The 23,069-nt window shown below is 40.1% G+C and overlaps 1 protein-coding gene across 3 annotated transcripts in view; it reads left to right on the top strand.

Moving 5' to 3' along the window:
* The window catches only part of AATF (apoptosis antagonizing transcription factor), a gene marked incomplete at its 5' end in the record, with an annotated part of 104,600 nt that overhangs the window by 23,261 nt on the left and 58,270 nt on the right, over positions 1 to 23,069 (top strand). For all 3 annotated transcript variants that reach the window (XM_079725398.1, XM_079725397.1, XM_079725396.1), the window contains 4 exons: positions 14,683 to 14,797; positions 16,347 to 16,554; positions 17,091 to 17,255; positions 20,113 to 20,196. In XM_079725398.1, coding sequence (XP_079581524.1) covers positions 14,683 to 14,797; positions 16,347 to 16,554; positions 17,091 to 17,255; positions 20,113 to 20,196 — 572 coding nt within the window. The remainder of the gene's footprint in view (positions 1 to 14,682; positions 14,798 to 16,346; positions 16,555 to 17,090; positions 17,256 to 20,112; positions 20,197 to 23,069) is intronic.

Raw genomic sequence — 23,069 nt, 5'->3', positions numbered from 1 at the left:
GATGTATGCAAAAGAAAAAGTGAAAGTTCTTCCACTTTCCCAAATCCCCATACCTCCTTCTCAGAGAAAACAATGGAGGTGTATTCTTCCAGCTATTTTAATATATTTAATATATACTTTCTTCCACTATATATATTTTTCCATTAAGCTTTAATGGAAGTTTAACAAGGAGAGGAGATTGGGAGGTGTGGGGGAAAAAAGCAAAGGCTATTATTATGTTAGTTATAAATTATCTTAGAGAAAGTCAGTATGTCATGATACCTTTAGACATAATTCTCTCTTGATTATTATAATTATTATATTTATTACCTGTCCCCAAATAAGTTTGCCCATATTACTTGCTTTGAAAGTTTGTTATGCTTGGAGTACACTTGACTTTTGTTTGAGTTCTTTGGTAATTTTTTTTTTTTTTTTTTTTTTTTTTTTTGTGGTACGCGGGCCTCTCACTGTTGTGGCCTCTCCCGTTGCGGAGCACAGGCTCCGGACGCGCAGGCTCAGCGGCCATGGCTCACGGGCCCAGCCGCTCCGCGGCATGTGGGATCTTCCCGGACCGGGGCACGAACCCGTGTCCCCTGCATCGGCAGGCAGACTCTCAACCACTGCGCCACCAGGGAAGCCCTCTTTGGTAATTTTTCATTTGCTCTCATGTAATATTGATTGTTTCGCTTGGTGTTTAGTCTCAAATCTCCCAGATTCTGTTTTTCTTGAGGCAGTTGAATAAATTTGCTTCTGGGTAAGTCCAAAATGCTACTATTTTGAGAAGAGTTTTTACTAGCTATTCATACTGTTTCATGCAAGGAAAATTTTTATAGGTGGAGGGGCTGTTCAGATAATATTAAAGATTCTTTCGTCCTTAAGATGGCACATAATCTGTGCTATGTGAATGTCAGCAGTGGTGGGGGTTTGGAAGAGGGCAGAGACAAACGTGCTAACTCGAGTGATTAGAAAGCATTTCCCGTGTCCTCAGTAAGGCTCATGCGGTAGAAGGACACGAGGGAAAAGAAATCAGAAGTGACCTTTTGATAATCGGATGGTTAATTTACTTCTTTCTATCTTGGTATTTTATTGAGCAAGTACAATGCAAGATGCCACTAGCCTCTAAAAATAATAAAAATAGCTCCCATTTGTTAGTTGTCACTACTCCCCATGCACTGTATTAAGTTTTTACGAATGTCTCATTTAGTTCTCCTGGCAGCCTGTGAAATAGGGGCTGGCTGATAACTGTGTTGTACAGAAGAGGAAATCAAGTCTTAGGTTAAGTAACCTGGTTAAGGCCACACAGTTAGAGGCAAGGCCAGTATGACGTCTGCTTTGCTTCAGAACCACTGCTCTAGGCCATCACTATGCACATAGTCTGAACTACTCTAATCTGTGTGGGTTTTTTTTTTAATCTTCTCTTTAAAGAAAGTATGAGGGAATAAAGAAATGGAATGAATGCCAAAGCTTAAAGGAATGAAGGCAGGAGAGATATGGAGATGAATTTGTTGTAAAACAGAAGGCTTAGAGTGTGAGTCGTAAATGTATCCTTCCAATTTTTCTAAAGATCATTCCTGCGTACTGCTTTTTCAGTAAGAGGGCTAGAAGGGCTCTTGGGGGATCAGATGATCTAGTCCCTCCCCTATAGGCAAGCAAGACTTTTTTTAAGTGATAAAGAAAAAGATAAAAATGTGTTTTTCTTATTATAAATGTGCTACATATTCATTATATAAAATTTAGAAAATGGCCAAGGGAAAGTAAGGAAATAATCTTCCTCAATCTCAGCAGCTGGAGTTATGTACTTTTAATATTTTGGTATATGGTATAAATATTTTCTGGTTTTCTTTCCCCCTGTGGGTGTGTAGTTAGAACAAAAATGGAACCATATTCTATATTCTGTTTTGCAGTCTGCTTTTTTCTACTTAACAGAGATCATGAATATTTTTCCATGTCATTAAATATTGTTCTACAGCATTATTTTTAATGGCAGCAGAGATTTTCCATCATATGGGTAGTTTAACTAGTTCTTTATTGTTGGACATTTGGATTGTTTCCAGGTTTTCATTTTTATAAATAATGCAATAAACATTATTATTAGTAAATTTTTACTCACATCTGTGATTACTTTGTTTCATAAAATAAATTTCTAGATGTGGAATTAGTATGTGTTCTAAGGATATACACAATTTTAAGGCATTTGATCTGTATGACCAAGTCGCCCTCCTGAAAAGCTAGATCAGTTTACATTCTCATCTTCTTTATATGAATGTCAGTTTCCCTTATCCTTGTCAACCCTGGATATTATAATTTTGTTTCATCTTTGTCACTTTGATAGGTGGAAAATGGTTTCTGCTTCTTTTAATTTGCGTTTTTAAAAAATTTACATTTCCCAGTGTTTAACGAGGGTAAACATTTTTTCCTTACATTTATTGGTCTTTCGCATTTCTTTTGTGAGTCATACAGGGAAAATTTTAAATTAGTTCTAGGGATGGGTTATCTCCTTGTCAATCAAATGTATGGCCACTTCTAATTTTTTTTAAATTTTATTTTAATCTGTCTTTTTGTTTGATTATTCTGTTGACAGGAAGAATGATATCTACCTCAGAAGACCTCTCTGTATTCTTGAATATATTTATTTAATCTTTATCAGCTTTTAAAAAAAATTATTAAAGTGAAGTTTGTAGTAAAAAAATATTCTTTTTCAAACAGTACTAATTATCCCCCTCCCCCTGACCTAATCCTGAAATACGTAACATGGATTGTGAAAGTCCTCTTTTTCCTTTCTATTAATAGTGCTCTTCAGAGAGAACTCTCTCTCGCAGTTTGGTGTATATTCTTCTAGGTATTTATGTCAATTTAACCTTTTTTTAAACCGTAAATGAGATCACGAGGATACGTTGAACTAGAACCATCTTCCCATGTTAATAAATATGCCTTTCTTACCTGTTCTTTTTTTTTTTAGGGAAGGATTTTTTAAAATTAATTTATTTATTTTTGGCTGTGTTGGGTCTTCGTTTCGTGCGAGGGCTTTCTCTAGTTGCGGCGAGCGGGGGCCACTCTTTATCGCGGTGCGCGGGCCTCTCACTATCGCGGCCTCTCGTTGCGGGACATAGGCTCCAGACGCGCAGGCTCAGCAGTTGTGGCTCACGGGCCCAGTTGCTCCGTGGCATGTGGGATCTTCCCAGACCAGGGCCCGAACCCGCGTCCCCCGCATTGGCAGGCAGATTCTCAACCACTGCGCCACCAGGGAAGCCCACCTGTTCTTTCTTTAAAAAAAAATACTATGCTCCCTTTGTTTTTATTTTTTTTCCTGAAGTATTTTAAAGTACTCATCATCATGGCATTTTGCTTCTAAATAGTTCTATAAATAGCTCTAAAAAGTAAGACTGTTTCCTATGTAACACTGTCATCTCCTCTAACCAAATCAATACCTCCTAACAGTCCTAAGTAATATGTCCACTCCATACTCAGATTACTTCAGTTATCCCCCAAAGTATTTATGGTTTAGTGTATTCAAACCAAATTCTGTTTATACTTACCCTTTTCAACAACTGCCCAGAAAGTTATCTGGCTAAATACTTTATACATGGGCGCTTAAGATGTTTGCTATTTTTACCTATTATAAATAATGCTAGGGCTTCCCTGGTGGCGCAGTGGTCAAGAGTCCGCCTGCCGATGCAGGGGACATGGGTCCGTGCCCCGGTCCGGAAAGATCCCACGTGCCGTGGAGCGGCTGGGCCCGTGAGCCATGGCCGCTGAGCCTGCACGTCCGGAGCCTGTGTTCCGCAACGGGAGAGGCCACAGCAGTGAGAGGCCCGCGTACCGCAAAAAAAAAAAAAAAAAAGCTAAAAATGTTTTTGTACCCACCTCTTTGCTTTCTTATCTGATTATTTCTCTAGAATTAATTTCTAGAAGTGGAATAGTAGGGTCAGGAGGTATGCGTGTGTAAAACTTTGATACATTTTGCCAGATTGCTTTCTGGATCTGTTGTGCTAATTAACTCTTATCAGTTGTGTATGGAGAGTGCCCCTTCACATTCTTGCCAGCATCAAGCACTATCAGAAAAGTATCACCTTGTTTTAATTTTTTTTTTTTTTAAGTAAGGCTAAGCATCTATCTGTTTTTGGATGTATTTGGCCGTTTGAATTTTGGAGACTATTAATCCATTTCTTTTTTTTTTTTTTTTTTTTTTTTTGTGGTACGCGGGCCTCTCACTGTTGTGGTCTCTCCCCTTGCGGAGCACAGGCTCTGGACGCGCAGGCTCAGCGGCCATGGCTCACGGGCCTAGCCGCTCTGCGGTATGTGGGATCTTCCCAGACCGGGGCACGAACCCGTGTCCCCTGCATCGGCAGGCAGACTCTCAACCACTGCGCCACCAGGGAAGCCCTAATCCATTTCTTAACATTTTCTTTTTTGGGTTAAGCAAATATTCTTTTATCTTGTCTTACAGGACCTGCCTTCCATCCATATGATTTGGGCTTTCTTTAGTTTCTCCCCATTGTTTTTTCAAGTGTGAGGACCAAATTTAGATACAGCATTTTAACAGAAACTCACTACTGTTTTTTGTTTGTTTGTTTTTTAAATTATTTATTTATTCGGCTGAGCTGGGTCTTAGTTGCAGCATGCAGGATCTAGTTCCCTGACCAGGGATTGAACCCGGGCCCCCTGCATTGGGGAGCGTGGAGTCTTAACCACTGGACCACCAGGGAAGTCCCCTCACTAGTGTTTTTTTATTGTGTCATGGTATGGAGGAGGGCAGTTTTGTCATTTTTTTGGAATTGAAAATTTCATTTCGTTTTCCAGGTAGTTTTGATACATATCCCATAAGGGTACATTGATCTAGAAAATGAAAAACTTACAGGTTTTTTTTTAAAGCTTGTAGTAGTGTTTCATTTTCTTCATCTGTATAATGGCGATATAATAATAGTATGTACCTGAAAGGATTGTTGTGAGGATTTAAATGAGTTACTACATGAAAAGTGCTCAGGCTAGTGTCTGGTACTTAGTAGGTCCTTGATAAGTGTTAGCTATTAATCTTAATAGCGGTAATAGTTTTTTTCTTAGGCTATAGCTCTGTGGCCACAGTATTTGTTTCCCTCTTCTTAAAAGGGCTATATAAATAAATACTGGTACTATACTTATAGTTAGTTCTTTGGAGATTTGAAATGCACACACAAAAAGCACATGCCAGGAAGAATATTAGGATGTCATTTTTATTCAGTTATTCATTCAACAATGTAGAGTCTGCCGTTTGCCAACACCCAGTATACCAAGGTGAGCGGTTCAGTCCCTGCCTCAGGATGCTCACAGCAAGATGTGGAGATAGGTAAACCACTTTTAAAGCATCATTTAAATGTTTTTACATGAAAGCAACGTCTCAACGTGTTTCATTTTTGGGTTGATGAAGAAGCAGTGCTTACCTTCACTAATACTAAAAGGAACGCAAATATCCCAATAATCTTTTATTTTCTGAGCCTCAGTTTATCCAAGTGGCGATAATGATTGTTTTCATGAGAATGCATTGTAACATGCCTAACAAAAATTGTTAATTATTTTCATGCTTGTAAGTTCTTAGATCTGTTACAGTGGTTTTGAGACTCTTAGGAGTAGCCTATACATCTTATAGTTGGCGTGTTCAAATAAGGAAAAAGTTAAGTTTGATTCCCTTGCTTCCGTTAACAAAAGGTCAGTTTGTTGAGGATACACAGTTATCGAAGGTAGCAGATAGGGAGTCCACATTTTGTTTGCTTGTCAGCATTTAGATTTGGAAATGATAGTGTAGTTAGATGTTCTGTCATGTGACTTGGGCATCAATTCTCTGGAACTGAAATATTTGTAGAGTACTTTTTATGGCCCAAGTGATGTGTTGGCTGCTAGAGTGGCAGGACAAGGTCTGTGTCTCAAGCTGCTTACAACGTGCACAGTACAATATGTGTTGTAGCAATGCTGTGAAGGATACTGAGAGAGGAAGGATTAACTGCATGGGAACCCCCACTTCCAGACCCATACTGTATAGAGAATTTGGGCACTTGGTTTGGGACAGTTCACTACCTGTTTATTTAAAGGATTTTTAATATGAAAGGATCAGACTATTTTATATGAATCAGAAGGTTACTTGGATTGTGGTTTTAATTTTATTTTTAACAAGTTCCCTTACTTCAGAGTTTAAACTTTAATAGCAGTTTAAATTGTAAGAGTAATATGTGCTTATAAAATATTCAAACAGTTCAAAAGTGTATCAAATAAAAATGAAAGTATCCCCACTCTCCCAAGGTAACTCCTATATGAGACAGTTTAAGCAATTACTGTGGTAAATAAACTTGGATTTTAAGTACCTCGTGCTCTGAGCATTTACCCTTTCTGTTTAAAGGGGAAAAATAAATTTCCCTTTTCAGGTAAGTACTCTGGAACAATGGAGGTTGTCTAGGAACTGTGAAATGGAAGGTAGCTAGTGGATTTCGGGAAGTACATTGATCAGTTAGATTGCTGTGTCCTGTAGGGCTTTTTAAGGATTTATTGACACACTTCATCAAGGTATTTGAGAGAGTGTTCAGGGAAACCTAAGAAATTCTGCACTTCTTTTCCCTTCCTTACACATTCATACCTGGTCAGAAATCACAGCTTGAGTGGGATGTCCCTCCACAGAACTCAAATGCACACTACCTATCATGTTACTTAGTGCGACAGTAATGTAAAATGGGAAGGATTTTTCCTTTGGTTTCTTTCTGTGAGGGGGCTCACCCAGCATATTTTATCCTATGTCTCTTCATCTCTCCCTTATTTCAACTTCCACTTACTCCCCAATTCCCTACATCATTCTCTTAAGAGAAAAAATAAGTTTTGTCCACTGAGTCCTCTTTCTTACTTGATTTAATATGTCTTAGGCTGAATGTTTCTCACAAAAATACTTTGCATTCAGAATTAGCCCATCAAATCGTGTCCTCCATAGACCCCTGCACAGACTGCATGCCTTCCGCCATGGGACTCCCTGAGGTCGGAAAACCCAAGTCTGCTTTTGGCTTAGTTGTCATGATTTTAGAATATAAGTCCCCACGCTCTGCTTTGGAAAAGTTATCCTGGTGGTGATTTTGTACCATTAAAAAAAAAAAATCCTACTTTTGGTTCACACAACCAACCAACACAGTGGGACGGAAAATCTTCTACTGTTTCAGTCGAAACATGGTCCTCCTAAGAGTACATCTGTTTCTCTAATAAATCGGGGGGATATGTATGTGCCCACACCTGTGTATGTGTATACCTATGTGGATATATAAAAATTGTAGTCGCACCCACACTGGAAATGATAGCGACTCATCCACACAGTGGGTGTTAAGGAATTTGTAACCTGCAGTGCTCTTTCTTACTGGTAACGGCATTCTGCTTGGGGAATATAGAACAAGCCCAAACAGTAATACTGACAGAATTCGGAATTATGATACAGTGCAGCCTTCACGTAATTCTTTGTTGAAGAAGTTAGGGCCTAAATGTTAAGGCTTATTGTTATTCTGAGTTGATAATCTCTGCCTTGCTTTAATAATTTTTCCTCATGCCTGGGTAGCCCGCGAGTTGCACAATAATCACTCACACAGCTTTGTAATCAATGCCCAAAGTAATAGGATTCCTCTGGCCACCGGCAATTAATAAATTTGTGTCTTTTTTAAAACACTAGCAAGTCGGGCCTGAAATACGACTGACTGGCTCTCCTCATTTGCATATTTATTGCAGTGGAAAAATTCTTACCAGATGATTGATGCTGAGCCTGCCTCTTGAATTCCAAGCAGCACATTATTATGAAATGAAAAATGCCGGCCATACAGTTGATTAAAGTTGAAGACAGTGGAATCGGTGTTTTTTAAGATTGTGGGAGAATTAAAGGCATATTTTAATGGATGTTGACAAGAAGTGAACTAACAAAAGCAAAGCAAAGGATTTGCTTGAAAAGATTTAATCAAACGTCTTTCTTGGGGGATTAATTGCTGGGGATGACTACTGCAAGTGGCAGGCTTGTATGGATTTGAATGAAAAGTATTGTCCTCAGGCCAGTATATCGTGTGTCCTTTTGACCTATAGTTTAGCTGCAGTCCTAGAGTTACTTTGGAAGGAGGAAAGAAAAAAAAAATGCTCTTGCAATCTGTATATTCTACCTCAGTGTATATATCTGGGGTAATAGGAATGTGGGAGTTTATATTACTTGCACATAAATAATTGTATGTTTGCATATTTACTTTAAAAATAATGGTGTGGATATTTAAAAACTGATAAGGTTTTTTACTTTATATTAGTGCGACAGTAGTGTAAAATGGGAATTTTACTTTATACATTTTATTTTATTTTACTTTATACATTTGCTCTTCCCGTTGCCCTCCATCCCCTTGCCAGAAGTTTTACGTATTGGTTTATAATCTAATTAATGAACTGTGTGCCCATGTCCAAACTTATTCTCTGCCTACAGTTTTGTTTACATCAAACAGCCTCGATGAATCAGGGAAAAAAATAAAGCTGTTAAGTGAAAATGGTTTTTAGATTGGTGACATTTTATATATAGAATGCTTGCATATGGGTAGCATGTAAATGAATACTTAATATAGGAATGTATGAATACTAGTTCAATCCTATTGCTGTAGATCAGAACAAGCAGAGCTAGAGATTTTCACCATGTGAAAGATGCTGATTTTGTGATAGTAATATACTTTCTCTTTCTACAGCATTAAAAAATTTGCAGAATACCTTAATATATAAAAGCATTTGTTATTTTCCACCTTAATTCTGCAAGATAAGCAGGCAAAGGATTATCTACATTTTATAGATGAGACCACTGGGACTTGGAGAGATTAAATTGGTCCACTCGGTGGAAAATGACTAGTTAGTGATAGTGTCAGTTAGGATACAGGGCTCTGGCCCTTAGTAAAGTACTCTTCCTTTTTAATCTCTACTTGGGAAATTATTCCTAAAGCCAGTGCCCAGGTGCTTGGGTTGAATCTTGGTAATAAGGTGAGGCATGTGTCCTTCTTAATCTCCTCTTAAGGGAAAAGCCTCTGGAAATGGACCATGTAAGACAAAATAAACATATATGTTCTCGACAGTCGTCATTTGTTTTGTGGCCAGGTGCCCTAACTTCTTCAACAAAGAATTACAAAGTGAAGGCTCCACTGTATCATAATTCCGAATTCTGTCAGTATTACTGTTTGGGCTTGTTCTTTTGAACAAGAAGAAAGTATCTGCAGCTTTTCTTAACTTTTAACTCTGACGCTAATTAGGAGAAAAACTAGAGGTGAACTAGAAACTGTTGATTCCATTCCCTTTCTCATTCATAGGGTTGAACAAATAGAATTCAGCCCTATATGAATGCTAAAGAGAGTTGCTTGTTTTGGTTTGGTTTTTGGCTGGGAAGAATTCACTATTGGATTGGAGCCTCTAGGAGAGAGTCTTTCCTCATCCTCGTCAGCTGTGGCTTCCAGGAGGCCTACCGCGACCAGCAGAGGATTGCTCATCATCTCTTCAGGTTTTACATAAAATTTTACTAGAAGGAAATGTGGCCCTAATATCACAAAGAAACGAGAATTGGGCTCTGGCTTCTAAATCTCTTCGCAGGAGGTTGTCCATGTGTTGGCCACTGGTGACTTGACTTTGATAAACATTTTTTTTTTTTTTTTTTTTTGGTGGTGGTTAGAAGCACAGAATTGCAGATTTCACCTCTGGTAGGTCTCTTGACACTTTGATGCATGGTGGTGCTATCCCTGAATGGAGCTTAAATACTTTAGGGCTACTTTCTGACTGGGTGAAGGGGTGTGTAAAATGAGAACATATGAGAGAGTATTAACAGAAAGGCACACTTTGATTTACTGATATTGGCTCTCTGCTTTCTTGTTGGATTGATATGCTGTCTAAGATATCTGCGATGGATTTTTTAAAACTGACTTGAACAATAAAAAAAGGGCTTGCGTAGCTACCTGAAAGTGGCCCTTAAAAGTAGTAGTCTTTTTGTTGGACGTTTTCCGAATTCTTGGTTATGTTACATGTGAGAGTCAAATTATGACTTGCTTGTTGGGGGCAAGCAGCTATAAACATTATGAACTGCTTTGCAGCTTCTTCCCTGCATGGTTCTTGATCTCATATTTTAGATCATGGACACATGGTACCTAGAGGAAGTAAGGGACAGGCACTTGATTTTCCTGTTCTGATGATTTTTTATTGTGGTAAAAAGACACATGACATGAAATTTACCATCCTGCTTTAAGTGTACAGTTCAGTAGTACTAAATATATTCACATTGTTGTGCAGCCAGTCTCCAGAACTTTTTGATTTTGCAGAACTAAAACGCTATACCCATTAAACAACAACTCTCCATTTCCCTCTCGCCCCAGCCCCTGGCAAGCACCGTTTCTGTTGCTATGAATTGGACTGTTCTAGGTACCTCATGTAAGTGGGATGATACAGTATTTGTCCTTCTGTGACTGGCTTATTTCACTTCGCATAATGTCCTCAAGGTTCATCCATGTGGTAACGTGTCAGAATTCCTCTCCTTTTTAAGGCTGAATAATATTCCATTGTTCTTCTGGACTAGGCTCCAGGTTGAAGGAATGTAGACGATTTTTTTCTGTAGAGAGATAGACTGGGATGGTAGAATTATTACTACTTTGGTCTTAGGATTTTTTTAAGGTGTTTTTAAAAATTGTGGTAAAATTGATATGACATAAAATTTACCATTTTAAAGTGTACAGTTCAGTAGCCAGTATTTGCATTGTTATGCAACCATTACCACTGTCCGTTTCAAAACCTTTTTCATCATCCCAAATTGAAACTCTGTGTCCATTAAACAATAAGTCCGGGCTTCCCTGGTGGCGCAGTGGTTGAGAGTCCGCCTGCTGATGCCGGGGACATGGGTTCGTGCCCCGGTCCGGGAAGATCCCACATGCCGCGGAGCGGCTAGGCCTGTGAGCCATGGTCGCTGAGCCTGTGCATCTGGAGCCTGTGCTCCGCAACAGGAGAGGCCACAACAGTGAGAGGTCCGTGTACCACAAAAAAAAAACCCCAAAAAACAAACAAAAAAACCCAGTAAGTCCCCATTCCCACCTCTCCCCAGCCCTTGGTAACCACCCTTCTATATTCTGTTTGACCATTTTTTTAGATATCTCATAGAAGTGTAATCACACAATATCTGTCCTTTTGCAACTGACTTATTTCACATAGCCTAATATTTTCAAGGTTTAGGCTTGGGAATTTTGAAGACTACTTTGCAAATGCAAAATTGATTTGTAGTTTCACTTTGGAGAACATGGGCTCTCTTAAGATGTAGCTGTTTCTAGAAAAGGAGGTAAAAACAGTGGTTCATATTTGCACAGAATTTGGATGAGAGGAGATTTCTGCGTTTTCATGGGCTTCCTTCCAAGTATTAGTGTCTCTTCTATTTTCTTAAGGTTCTGGCTGTAACATAACTTTCAGAACCTTAGCTATATGGAATCTCTGTTTATAATATTCAGCTCTTTTCATAGATGATCATTTGTGGTAACCTAATATTTGTAGTTATTTGTATTCTCTGCTTTCCTCATTACTTTAAAAATTTACATATGTATATATGCATAATTTTGCATTATCCTAGTTACACACTTAGCACATTTAAAGTAATTCTTGTCTTTAAAATTATTATATTTTTATTCTTTTTATTCTTCTTGCATACTACTCATCTTGTTTGTACCTAATCCGTTTCCCCAAAACTGTCCGAAGAATAATTCTGTGTTACTTTTTTATTCTTCATGAGAGTAACTTTTTATTTTTGTATTTGGTGGAAAGGTTTTTTTTGTTTGTTTGTTTTGTTAAGATTCAGAGTAACAGATTGAGAACCTGGGTTTAGAACACAAGGCATTTTGGATTTTTTTCAGGTAATATTTAGGTATTGCAGGTCCCCCCAAGTGGTGTGGATATGTACTGATTATAAAAGGATTAGAATGTGGAATTTAGAAAAGATGTGGTCAAGGGTCTTCTGTTACATTTAAACAAGCAAGTTGTATTTATATAGTCCTTTTTTGTTTGGATACAAGAACAGTATTTTATTTTATTATTTTTATTAATTAATTTTTTTTGGCTGTGTTGGGTCTTCGTTGCTGTGTGCGGGCTTCTCATTGCGGTGCCTCCTCTTGTTGCAGAGCACGGGCTCTAGGCGCGTAGGCTTCAGTAGTTGTGGCATGCGGGCTCAGTAGTTGTGGCTCGCAGGCTCTAGAGTGCAGGCTCAGTAGTTATGGTGCATGGGCTTAGTTGCTCCATGGTATGTGGGATCTTCCCGGACCAGGGATTGAACCCGTGTCCCCTGCATTGGCAGGCGGATTCTTTTTTTTTTTTTTTTTTGGCGGTATGCGGGCCTTTCACTGTTGGGGCCTCTCCCATTGCAGAGCACAGGCTCCGGATGCACAGGCTCAGCGACCATGGCTCACGGGCCCAGCTGCTCAATGGCATGTGGGATCTTCCCAGACCGGGGCACGAACCCACGTCCCCTGCATCGGCAGGCGGACTCTCAACTCCTGCGCCACCAGGGAAGCCCTGGCAGGCGGATTCTTAACCGCTGTGCCACCAGGGAAGTCCCTGCGACGGGTCTTAGTTGTGGCATGTGGGATCTTGGTTGCGGCATGCGGGATCTTTCATTGTGGCTCACGGGCTTCTCTAGTTACAGCGCTCAGGCTTCTCTCTAGTTGTGGCGCGTGGCCTCCAGGGCATGCAGGCTTGGTAGTTGTGGCGTGCAGGCTTACTTGCCCCGAGGCATGTGGGATCTTAGTTCCCTGACCAGGGATCGAACCCAAGTCCACTGCATTGGAAGGCGGATTCTTAACCACTGGACCACCAGGGAAGTCCCTATATAGTCTTATACAGAGATTATTGGAGGAATGCAAAGTAGCTGTTGGGTTATTGAGTTCCTTCTGACCAATCCGAGGAGGCTTTCTCAGGTAAGCTCTTAGCTGTATGTTGAAATGGAATGCTGCAGTGTGATCTGTTTGGAGAACTTGTCTGAGTCATGTGTTGGTGTCCCATATGAAATAGGTTGAGATGTAAAATAGTGAGGAAGCTACTCATGCTGGGCAAGGTAGAAGCAGAAGAGATAGAATCAAATTCATAAAAATCACTTAAACTGAAGTTCGTGTGGGCTGAAGTTAGTCTAGAATATAAAATAAAAATGAATGTAGGGATTGCTAAATGAGAGTAAGGATGCTTGTGAGAAGATTACAGTTACTTAAAGGAAAGTGGGAAGGAGTGATCGAAGCATAGCCAGAGACAGATGGACAACTGTTAGTGATAGGAAGTATGGAAACCACAGGATTTAGCAACTGACTGAATATATTGAATAAGGGCACCAAAATGTCAGTGATCTCCTGTGAAAACATTAAACAGAGGTGAGAGAATCAGACAAAGGAGAAGTATTAGGTTGGAAAAAAGAGTTTTGTTTCTGACGTGGTGTGTTTGAGGAAGTGATCGAGCATCCATGTGAAGATTTTCTTGGCAGTTGCTGGAAATGTGAAAGTTTGATTATAAAGAGAGATGTCTGAGTGCTGTCAAAACTTAACTAGTAGTTATCAATGTCTATTTAGCCCCTCTAGTAGGATTTTGCTGATAAAGAAGGTAAGAGTTTGGTTCTCAGAGGGCCAGATTTTATTCTGAAAGTTCTTGGTCATAGACTTTAAACTTAATCCTGACCAGCTTTATTACACGTGCATCCTTTTGGTTGTGAGGAAAATCAGGTAAGAACATATTCTTGGTGTGCAAATTTTTAATACACAGTTCAGTACAATGGAACCTCCATATCCTTGGGTTCCGCATCCATGGATTCAACCAACTTTGGATCAAAAATACTTGAAAAGAAAAAATGTCAGAACGTTCCAAAAAGCAAAACTTGAATTTGCAGCAACTCTAGCAACTATTTATGTAGTATTCACAACGATTTTTATAGCATTTACAGTGTACTAGTTGTACGTGATCTAGAGATGATTTAAAGTATGTGGGAGGATGCGAGTAGGTTACATGCAAATACTAGGCCCTTTCATATAGGGAACTTGAGCATCCATGGGTTTCGTTATCCTGGGGGAGAGCTCCTAGAACCAATCCCCTGTGGATATCGAGGGATGACTGTACTGCAAACAGTAAGTCATTAACTTGGGTTTCTGTTCGTGAACTGGAACCTTCCTTAAGGGTATGTGTTGGGAGATTGAATGAATGAGGCGGTAGCTCACACCAGCAAAGGAGATCTCCTGGGGGAGGGTGGTGGTGGTGGTGGTAGGGACCCCAGGACTAAGCTGTGCTCTTCAGAAGAGAAAGAATTACTTAAGGAGTTGATCAGTAAAGGGATAATCCAAGAGGTCAATGGGTAACCTGTAGAAAAATATCTGAGAAAGAAGCACCAAAGGAACAAAATGATTGGTTATGATGACAGGCAGGGAAGGAGTGTGTCAAACTTACTAAATTTAAGAACTCACAGTTTACTGCAGACGCTCTTCTAATCACCTTACACATTGTTACCTTGCTTGTTCCTCACAACGACCCTATGAGGTAGGCACTGTTATTATTTCCTTTCAGGAATTCTGTATTTCAGAGAGTTCTCAGTCCCGGCGTACCCTGTGCCCACCCCCTCAGCCAGTACTGCTCAGGAGTCCAGCGTCATAGGCATCACCTACTTTGGAGAACTATAGATAATTAACTGTTCCTTCTCTCTGCTTTATTTCCCAGGTCACAAGGCACTTAAAGCATTGTTGAGGTCATTGGTAGATCTTCAGGAAGAGTTGCTTTTCCAGTATCCAGACACTAGATACCTAGTAGATGGGACAAAGCCCAAAGCAGAAAGGTAAGGAGGGAATGGAACTATGGAATTGCTTATTTTCTTTTCATCTGAATGGTTTCCCATTATTTATGAAAAAGAAAGTCAAGTCCTTTCCAGGCAGATACCGGACTTAATGTTAGTAAAATAGAAAGAGCCTCTTACATTTAATTGGTGGCCAGGATGACACATAAATTGGGAATTAGGTTTTGGATTTTTATGCATAGTTGTGCCTAAGCTTCTTTGTAAGCTTCTGCAAAAATCTTGCCTTCTTTTTAGATCTAGTGAGATTATAGGTGAAAGCACATTTTTAACATGAACGCTTAATTAATGTTTGTGAAGCACTTTGTTGCCCATACATGGAATTGCCAGTCACAACTGTCGACTTTTCAGTGAAGGAAGAAGCAGTTATTGCGAAGGGTGGAAAAATTTCAGGAAATAGCAGAAGAAAACATGTTTTCCCTTCCTGAAATTATCCCAGTTGATGGAGGTTCTCCTCCACCTCCCCACTTTGTTTGAGCCTGCGGCATAGGGTACCTGCCTGCTGCTTTCCGTTGGGCTTCCTCTCTGCTCCGTACCTTTCTACTGAATTAGTTGGAATGACAAAGGAGAGGAGCTCACATTTAGAAAGCACTTCCTGTGCTCTGGGGTCAGTAGTCCAGGCAGTGTAGCTGGCTCCGTAGCTGTAGGCTCTAGTGCTCTCTCACACAGTTGAGGGTATTACAGCCTAGCTCGGATTCTGTGGCCTACCCCTTTGAGTTTTCTTCACATTCTGCTTCTCTTCGTTTGGTTCAACCAATATTACTCAGCTTTCCTGAGTAGTTAGTTACAGGGAGACATGTTTCCCTTTTTGATTTTGGGATTGAGGTCATAAAAGTATGATTGTATGCTTAATTTTTAAAGACCCTCCTGTAGCAGTATAGGCCTGGTTCATGTGCATTTCTAATAATATTTTGAACAACCTCATTTATTTTTATAGTTGGCTTACTTTTTAAAAAATATTTTGAAACCGTCTATTTTTATATTTATTTGAAAAGATACATGAGTTTTGTTTGACCTCACGAACGTTTTCTTCCAACAGCAACAAAAAAGCCGTCCTCACGTCTCCCGTGCTATTTAAGATGCAGACGGCATAGGGAAAGCCCAAATACTCTTGACTGCATGTGAGCCTAGGTTTTTGTTTTTTTTTTTTTTAAATTAATTAATTTTATTTTTGGCTGCATTGGGCCTTGGTTGCGTGTGGGCTTTCTCTAGTTGCAGTTGCATGGGCTTCTCATTGCGGTGGCTTCTTCTTGTTGCGGAGCGTGGGCTCTAGGTGCGCGGGCTTCAGTAGTTGTGGCACAAGGCCTCAGTAGTTGTGGCTCATGGGCTCCAGAGTGCAGGCTCAGTAGTTGTGGCGCACCGGCTTAGTTGCTCTGTGGGATGTGGGATCTTCCCGGTCCAGGGCTTGAACCCGTGTCCCCTGCATTGGCAGGCGGATTCTTAACCACTGCGCCACCAGGGAAGTCCCGTGCCTAAGTATTTATTTAGGTAACGTTTATTTACATTGGACTCAGTGTTCTTACTGGTTTTCCAGTGAGGAGGAGATTTCCAGTGAAGATGAAGAGCTCGTAGAAGAGAAGCAGCAGCAGCAGCAGAGGAGGGCCCCAGCAAAGAGGAAGCTGGAGACTGAGGACTACCCCAGCTTCATAGCGAAGCGCTTCGCCGACTTCACCGTCTACAGGAACCGTACGCTCCAGAAGTGGCATGATAAGACCAAGCTGGCTTCTGGAAAACTGGGGAAGGCAAGTGTGTGCACTCATGTGTGTAAGGCAGGTCATGGCAACCTGAAGCAGCTGTGAGAAATTGGAAGTACAGCTCCCTTATATGGATGATGCCTCAGTGTCATAGTAATCAGTCATTTCTGTAGAAAAATTTACTGAACCCTAATGCTAACCCTAACCCTAATCCATTGGGGTTTATACCATTCAGGCATGGGATTTCAACTTTATTAGAAAAAGTATTTTATTCTAGAAGTTGTGGTCTTGTAAGTATTGAAAATACAAAATACTTTAAAGAAATGGACTTTAAAACAATTATTATTAAAGGAGCAGAAGTTAATCTCTGGGTATAGGAAACTAATAAGACCTGCTTAGGGACTAATTTTTTTTTTTTTTCTGAGAACAGTTAGAGCCATTCACAAACTCAGTCTTTAACAGAAAGTCCCTCCTGGAAGGAGGATTGTCTGTTTCTCTGCTGACACAGAAAAATAGGAAAACCAACGTAGCTGCTTTCAGCAGAGACTTTCCATGTTATCTGACACTGCTTAACGTTGTTGCAGGGTTTTGGTGCCTTTGAACGTTCAATCTTGACTCAGATTGATCATATTCTGATGGACAAAGAAAGATTACTTCGAAGGACACAGACCAAGCGCTCTATCTACCGAGTTCTTGGCAAACCTGAGCCGGCAGCCCAGCCTGTCCCAGAGAGTTTGCCAGGACAGCCGGTAAGAACTGTGATGCATGATGATTATGGGAGCAGTTTCTAGGAGGCTAATTAACTGGAAAATCTTATCTCCTTGTAGATATTCCTCTGGGTATAAGAAGTCAGTGAAAGAAAGGGAAAAAAGCACTACTTTCCTAGATTGTTGAGAAACTGAGAATATGTGGGAGGGGAAAGTTTTTAAAAGATGAAGCTATTATTGTGTGTAGCCTTCTCTTTTTTTTTTTTAGATGTTGGGGGTAGGAGTTTATTAATTAATTTATTTATTTTTGCTGTGTTGGGTCTTCGTTTCTGTGCGAGGGTTTTCTCTAGTTGTGGCAAGCGGGGGCGACTCTTCATCGCGGTGCACGGGCTTCTCACTATCGCGGCCTCTCTTGTTGCGGAGCACAGGCTCTAGACACGCAGGCTCAGTAGTTGTGGCTCACAGGCCTAGTTGCTCCGCGGCATGTGGGATCCTCCCAGACCAGGGCTTGAACCCGTGTCCCCTGCATTAGCAGGCAGATTCTCAACCACTGCGCCAGCAGGGAAGCCCCGTAGCCTTCTCTTAATTTTGAGTTTGACCTGAGTCTGGTCATGGAAGCATTTGTAATCCAATTTTTTTAAATAAATTTATTTATTTTTAAAATTTATTTTTGGCTGTGTTGGGTTTTTGTTGCTGTGCACAGGCTTTCTCTAGTTGCGACGATCGGGGGCTACTCTTCGTTGCAGTGCGTGGGCTTCTCATTGTGGTGGCTTCTCTTGTTGTGGAGCATAGGCTCTAGGAATGCGGGCTTCAGTAGTTGTGGCTCATGGGCTCTAGAGTGCAGGCTCATTAGTTGTGGCTCACGGGCTTAGTTGCTCCGCGGCATGTGGGATCTTCCCGGACCAGGGCTCGAACTCGTGTCCCCTGCGTTGGCAGGCGGATTCTTAACCACTGTGCCACCAGGGGAGCCCTGTAATCCAATTTTTAAAATTCAGTTTTAAAGCTTTTTCTTTAGAAATGCCAGTATCGAAGCAAGCGTGTACTTTAGGCTTTCCTTTGGATGTTTAGACGCTCCAGAAGAGGATCCAGAATTGAAATAGGCAGATTCTTCTGTCTAAAGGAAACTCTCTTATTTATAGTAGGAATATATACTTAATATATTTCTTAAGTTCAGAAGAATTTATAAATTTCATTAATTTTATTTATTTATTTTTGGCTGGTTGGGTCTTCGTTGCTGCGCGTGGGCCCTCTCCAGTCGCAGCGAGCGGGGGCTACTCCTCGTTGCACTGCAGGGTCTTCTCATTGCAGTGGCTTCTCTTGCTGCAGAGCACGGGCTCTAGGCGCACGGGCTTCAGTAGTTGTAGCATGCAAGCTCAGTAGTTGTGGCTCGGGGGCTCTAGAGCGCAGGCTCAGTAGTTGTGGCACACAGGCTTAGATGCTCCGCGGCATGTGGGATCTTCCCGGATCAGGGCTTGAACCCTTGTCCCTTGCATTGGCAGGCGGATTCTTAACCACTGCACCACCAGGGAAGCCCAAGTTCAGAAGAATTTAAAATGAAAAGTAAAATTCCCCCTAGTCTAAAAACTCCACTCCTCAGGTTTAACCAATGTTCATAGTTGTAACACACTTTCAGGTATTTTCTATTTGTATATATAAATATGTATACACACACACACACACGCATATAACACGTATGCACTTATAAAAATATGGTTGTCTTTTTTTAACTAAATGGGTTGGATATATATACGTGTGTGTGTATAAATATATAAAATGTTTTTTTTAATTAATTTATTTATTTTTAAAGTTTAATTTTATTTTTTTCTGCTTTATAACAAATTTAATCAGTTACACATATACATATGTTCCCATATCCCCTCCCTTTTGTTATAAACTATATGTAAAAATCTTACAACTTTCTAAATTATTCTAGATACTTTTCCATGTCATTACATGGAGATCTACCTCATTTTTCCTAATGGCTAGAGTATTCCATTGTATGGATGTGTACTATAATTTATTTGAACAGTGGATATTTATGTTGTCTCTAGTTTTAGAAACAGTGCTATAGGAAACATTCCTGAGCATTTTTATTTTTGTATTTGTGTGAACATGTGGATAGACTTCTAGAAGTGGAAGTGTTAAATCAAAGAGAATATGCATTTTAAATCCTGATAGATGTTGTAAAATTGCCTCAAAAAGGCTGCATTAATTTCCAATCCCACCAGCTGTGTTTTCCTACTGAAGATTGCCAGTTTTAGAGGTGAAAAACGGTGTCTTCTCATTTTAATTTGCAGGTATTTAATTAGAATTAGATTAAACATATTTTTGTATAACTGTTGACTGCTTGTGTTTTTTTTCTGTCAAGTGCCTATTAATGTTTTGCCTATTTTTCAATTGCATTGTTTTTGTTCTTCAATTTTTTTAAATTAATTTATTTATTTACTTTTGGTTGCATTGGGTCTTCATTGCTGTGCGCAGGCTTTCTCTAGTTGTGGCGAGTGGGGACTGCTCTTAGTTGCGGTGTGTGGGCTTCTCATTGCAGTGGCTTCTCTTGTTGTGGAGCACGGGTTCTAGGCACGTGGGCTTCAGCAGTTGTGGCATGAGGGCTCAGTAGTTGTGGTTCGCGGGCTCTAGAGCGCAGGCTCAGTAGTTGTGGTGCACTGGCTTAGTTGCTCTGTGGCATGTGGGATCTTCCCAGACCAGGGCTTGAACCCATGTCCCCTGCATTGGCAGGTGGATTCTTAACCACTGCACCACTAGGGAAGTCCTTGTTCTTTAATTTGAAGAGCTCTTTATATCTTAAGGAAAATAGTGCTTTGACTGTTATACACATTATTTATAGTAGCTGCATTACTTTGGTAACCTCATTGGGATTTACTCCTTCTCATTGATATAGGAGATCCTTCCTCAAGCCCCTGCCAGTGCCCACCTGAAGGATCTGGATGAAGAAATCTTTGATGATGATGACTTTTACCACCAGGTATGATTTTTACACTCTTTTCTTTTGTTATAAATCAGGCTTTAGCATTTTACAACAGCTGATAGAATTCTCTGACCAAAAGGTAACTTACTTTGGAAGGATCGAGTCAGATAGGGAGTTAGAACTCTAGTGTGCAGAATCGACTTACTGTGTAGTTCTGGATTTAGTGCTTTACTTTTATATTTTTCCTTTTGAAATGAATATAGCTACAGCTACGTTGTTAGTTGTTTCAGAGTGTGAATTATATGTAAAACAGTTTCAACTTCTTTGCATCAGGTGGTTTATTCTCTCTCAGCAGCCTTTGATGATGTTAATGGAGGATTTTGTTTGTTTGTTTGGTTGTTTTCTTGTCCTGTTACTATTAGATAAGGAAATGGAGCTGAAGGGCCGGGATCCCAGAATTCTTGAATTGCACTTCTGGTTCTATTAACCTATTAAGTCTATTCTCTTAAAAATTTTGTGTATGTGTGCATGTTCACATCAGTTAAGTATTTATATTTATTGAGGTTGTCTGCTACTGTTGATTATAATAATAGTGTAGTGCTTTGAAGACAGAAGGAATTGCTAGAGGTTGAAATCTAGTCCCATTCTCAATATCTCTTCACAAACACTTCCCCCGTTCTTTCCCTGACGCTGTGATCTGCTGTTGTGCTGCTCTTTTTGATGATGGTGGTGACCGTTAAGGTAGGCTAAACATCCGGGCTGTTCTAAAGAACTAAAATAATTTCCTGTAATCCTGGGTCTCTTGATAAGTCATACTTCTTTATGAAATGTGCTTTAGGATGTACCCTCTCTAGCTCTGGAGAGTTGAGGATGCTGCTCAGCAGTGATAAACCAGTTTTGATTGAGCCATTATTTTATCAAGATGAATTTTTTTTCCTCTGCTGAATTTTTAGTGTTAACTTTTGCTGAAGAATTTGCAGGTGCTTGTTGGAGGTTTAGCTATGATGACAGTACTATGTAGTATATGGAATACGAAGGAAGGAACTTAGGAAAATTACACTGTGAAGCAAGTAGGACAAGTGATTCTATATTGGGGATGCCTCTGGTTTTGCCCTAAAAAAAAAAAGAGAGACTTTTTATTAATCTTGCTATTCACTCTGTGATGTTCAATAAAATTATTGCTGTTAAGTCTCAAAAGTAATGATGAGAGGGTATAGGAAAGAGGATGGATGTGGCCCCAGCTGTTCCTAGTCAGAGGTCCTAATTCTTTTTTTCCTTTTCTTCTCTTATTATATCCATTTGTCAGAAGAGTAGGGGATTCTGTTTTGTGCTAGAGTGTCTAAGGAAGTACCTGATATGGGATATTAATGCTGTATAATTGTGTGAGATCATGGGAGACAATCAAAAATATTCCAGTCTTCATTAATTGAAGTGTACATTGTTCAATGGAAAGTGCATCATAAATAGGCTTATAATAAAATAAACTGAAATTACTGGGGGGGAAGTTGCTTCTACTGGCAATCCTTAGTCTGAAAGATATATATATTTACATATATATATATTTTTTTTTGGCCTGGAGGTCTGCTGAAAAAGAAATAGCATTACTTGATTGGCCCTCTATCCCAATTAATAATTTTAACTTTGATAAATTCTGATTTCAGTTATGACTAGTCACATCTTAGCTTTTCCCCTTGCTGGTTAATTGGGGTGCTGGGGTTAATCTAAATTAAAACTTAAACTAATAGAGGTCAGCAAGACAGCTGAAACACCTGAGTGAAACAAATGGGGCTGCCAGGTGCAACTTTATCTTGGCTGTTTCCCAAGAGGGAAGTGGCAGCAAATTGGAGTTGTTTCAGCCTTCTGTAAAGGTGAATGATGGGTGACACTTGTTAATGTACAGCATCTCCGGAAGCACTCCAGATTGCTTTGCTGCCGTACCAACTGCTGTCATCCATGCACAGTCAGTAGGAACTGAACCAGTTGCCAACATCTGGCAGCACAGCAAGGAATGGGTGCAAGTCTCGAAACCCTGCAGATTCTAAATATGGTGCTTAGAAGTGTGCAGGCTTTAATCACTTACCACTCTTTGGCAGCAGGCTACGACAGCTTATCCTAGCCTCGTACATCACATCCCGACATCTGCTGAGCCGCAAGGCAGCTGCACATTCATTTTCTTTTCTTGCCTTTTCTCTTTGCCTCCTATTCCTCTTCTTCCCACTACCATCCCCCCTGCCCCGACCCTGCCTTCCTCCCTTCAGTTTTTCTCCCCCTCCCCAATATGCTTCTTGGGAGAGATGATCTGTAAAGATTACTGCTTCATTGTGTGCAAGTAATTGTGGTGATGCCAGGCCCTTGACAGACACAACGTAGCACCTGTTCTGCTGACCTGGTTAATTTCTTCTGTTGAGTGGGATTTGCCAGAGATTGGAACTGAAGCCAGTTCAATGATAAGGCTAAAGAAAATGGCTGTATGTTTTCTGTCACCTCCCAATTAAATTGGCTTCATAAAGTGCTTTCCTTTATTTGTCAGGGTAGTAAGCCTGAGCTAAGTGTTGCATTCAGAAGTGGTACAATGTATTACAATGGGCCTGTGAGTTTTCATTTGTGTTTTTTTATGTGGTCGTAGGGAAGAGCTGGGTGGTGAATATAATACATCTGCCTTTTTTTTTTTTTAAACCATACTTGAAGCCAGACTCTTTGGGTCCATGTTTTGTAAGGAAGAGATGATAGCCACATTGAATTTTAATGTTTCATTGTAAGGGTTTAAAGGCTTACTTGGTTAATTCAGGTGTCACAAGGCTTTGTAAATGCCCTCACCATTGAGAATGGTATTCAGGGTCAGAACACCCAACACATACACACTCTCTTTGTTTCACAATGGGCCTTAAGTTACTACAACTTAAAAAATATGTCTGCATTATTTAATAAAG

Source organism: Hyperoodon ampullatus (assembly GCF_949752795.1).
Source record: "Hyperoodon ampullatus genome assembly, chromosome: 19".
NCBI classification, from domain to species: Eukaryota; Metazoa; Chordata; class Mammalia; order Artiodactyla; family Ziphiidae; genus Hyperoodon; species Hyperoodon ampullatus.
This window is presented reverse-complemented; position numbering and strand designations above follow the sequence as displayed.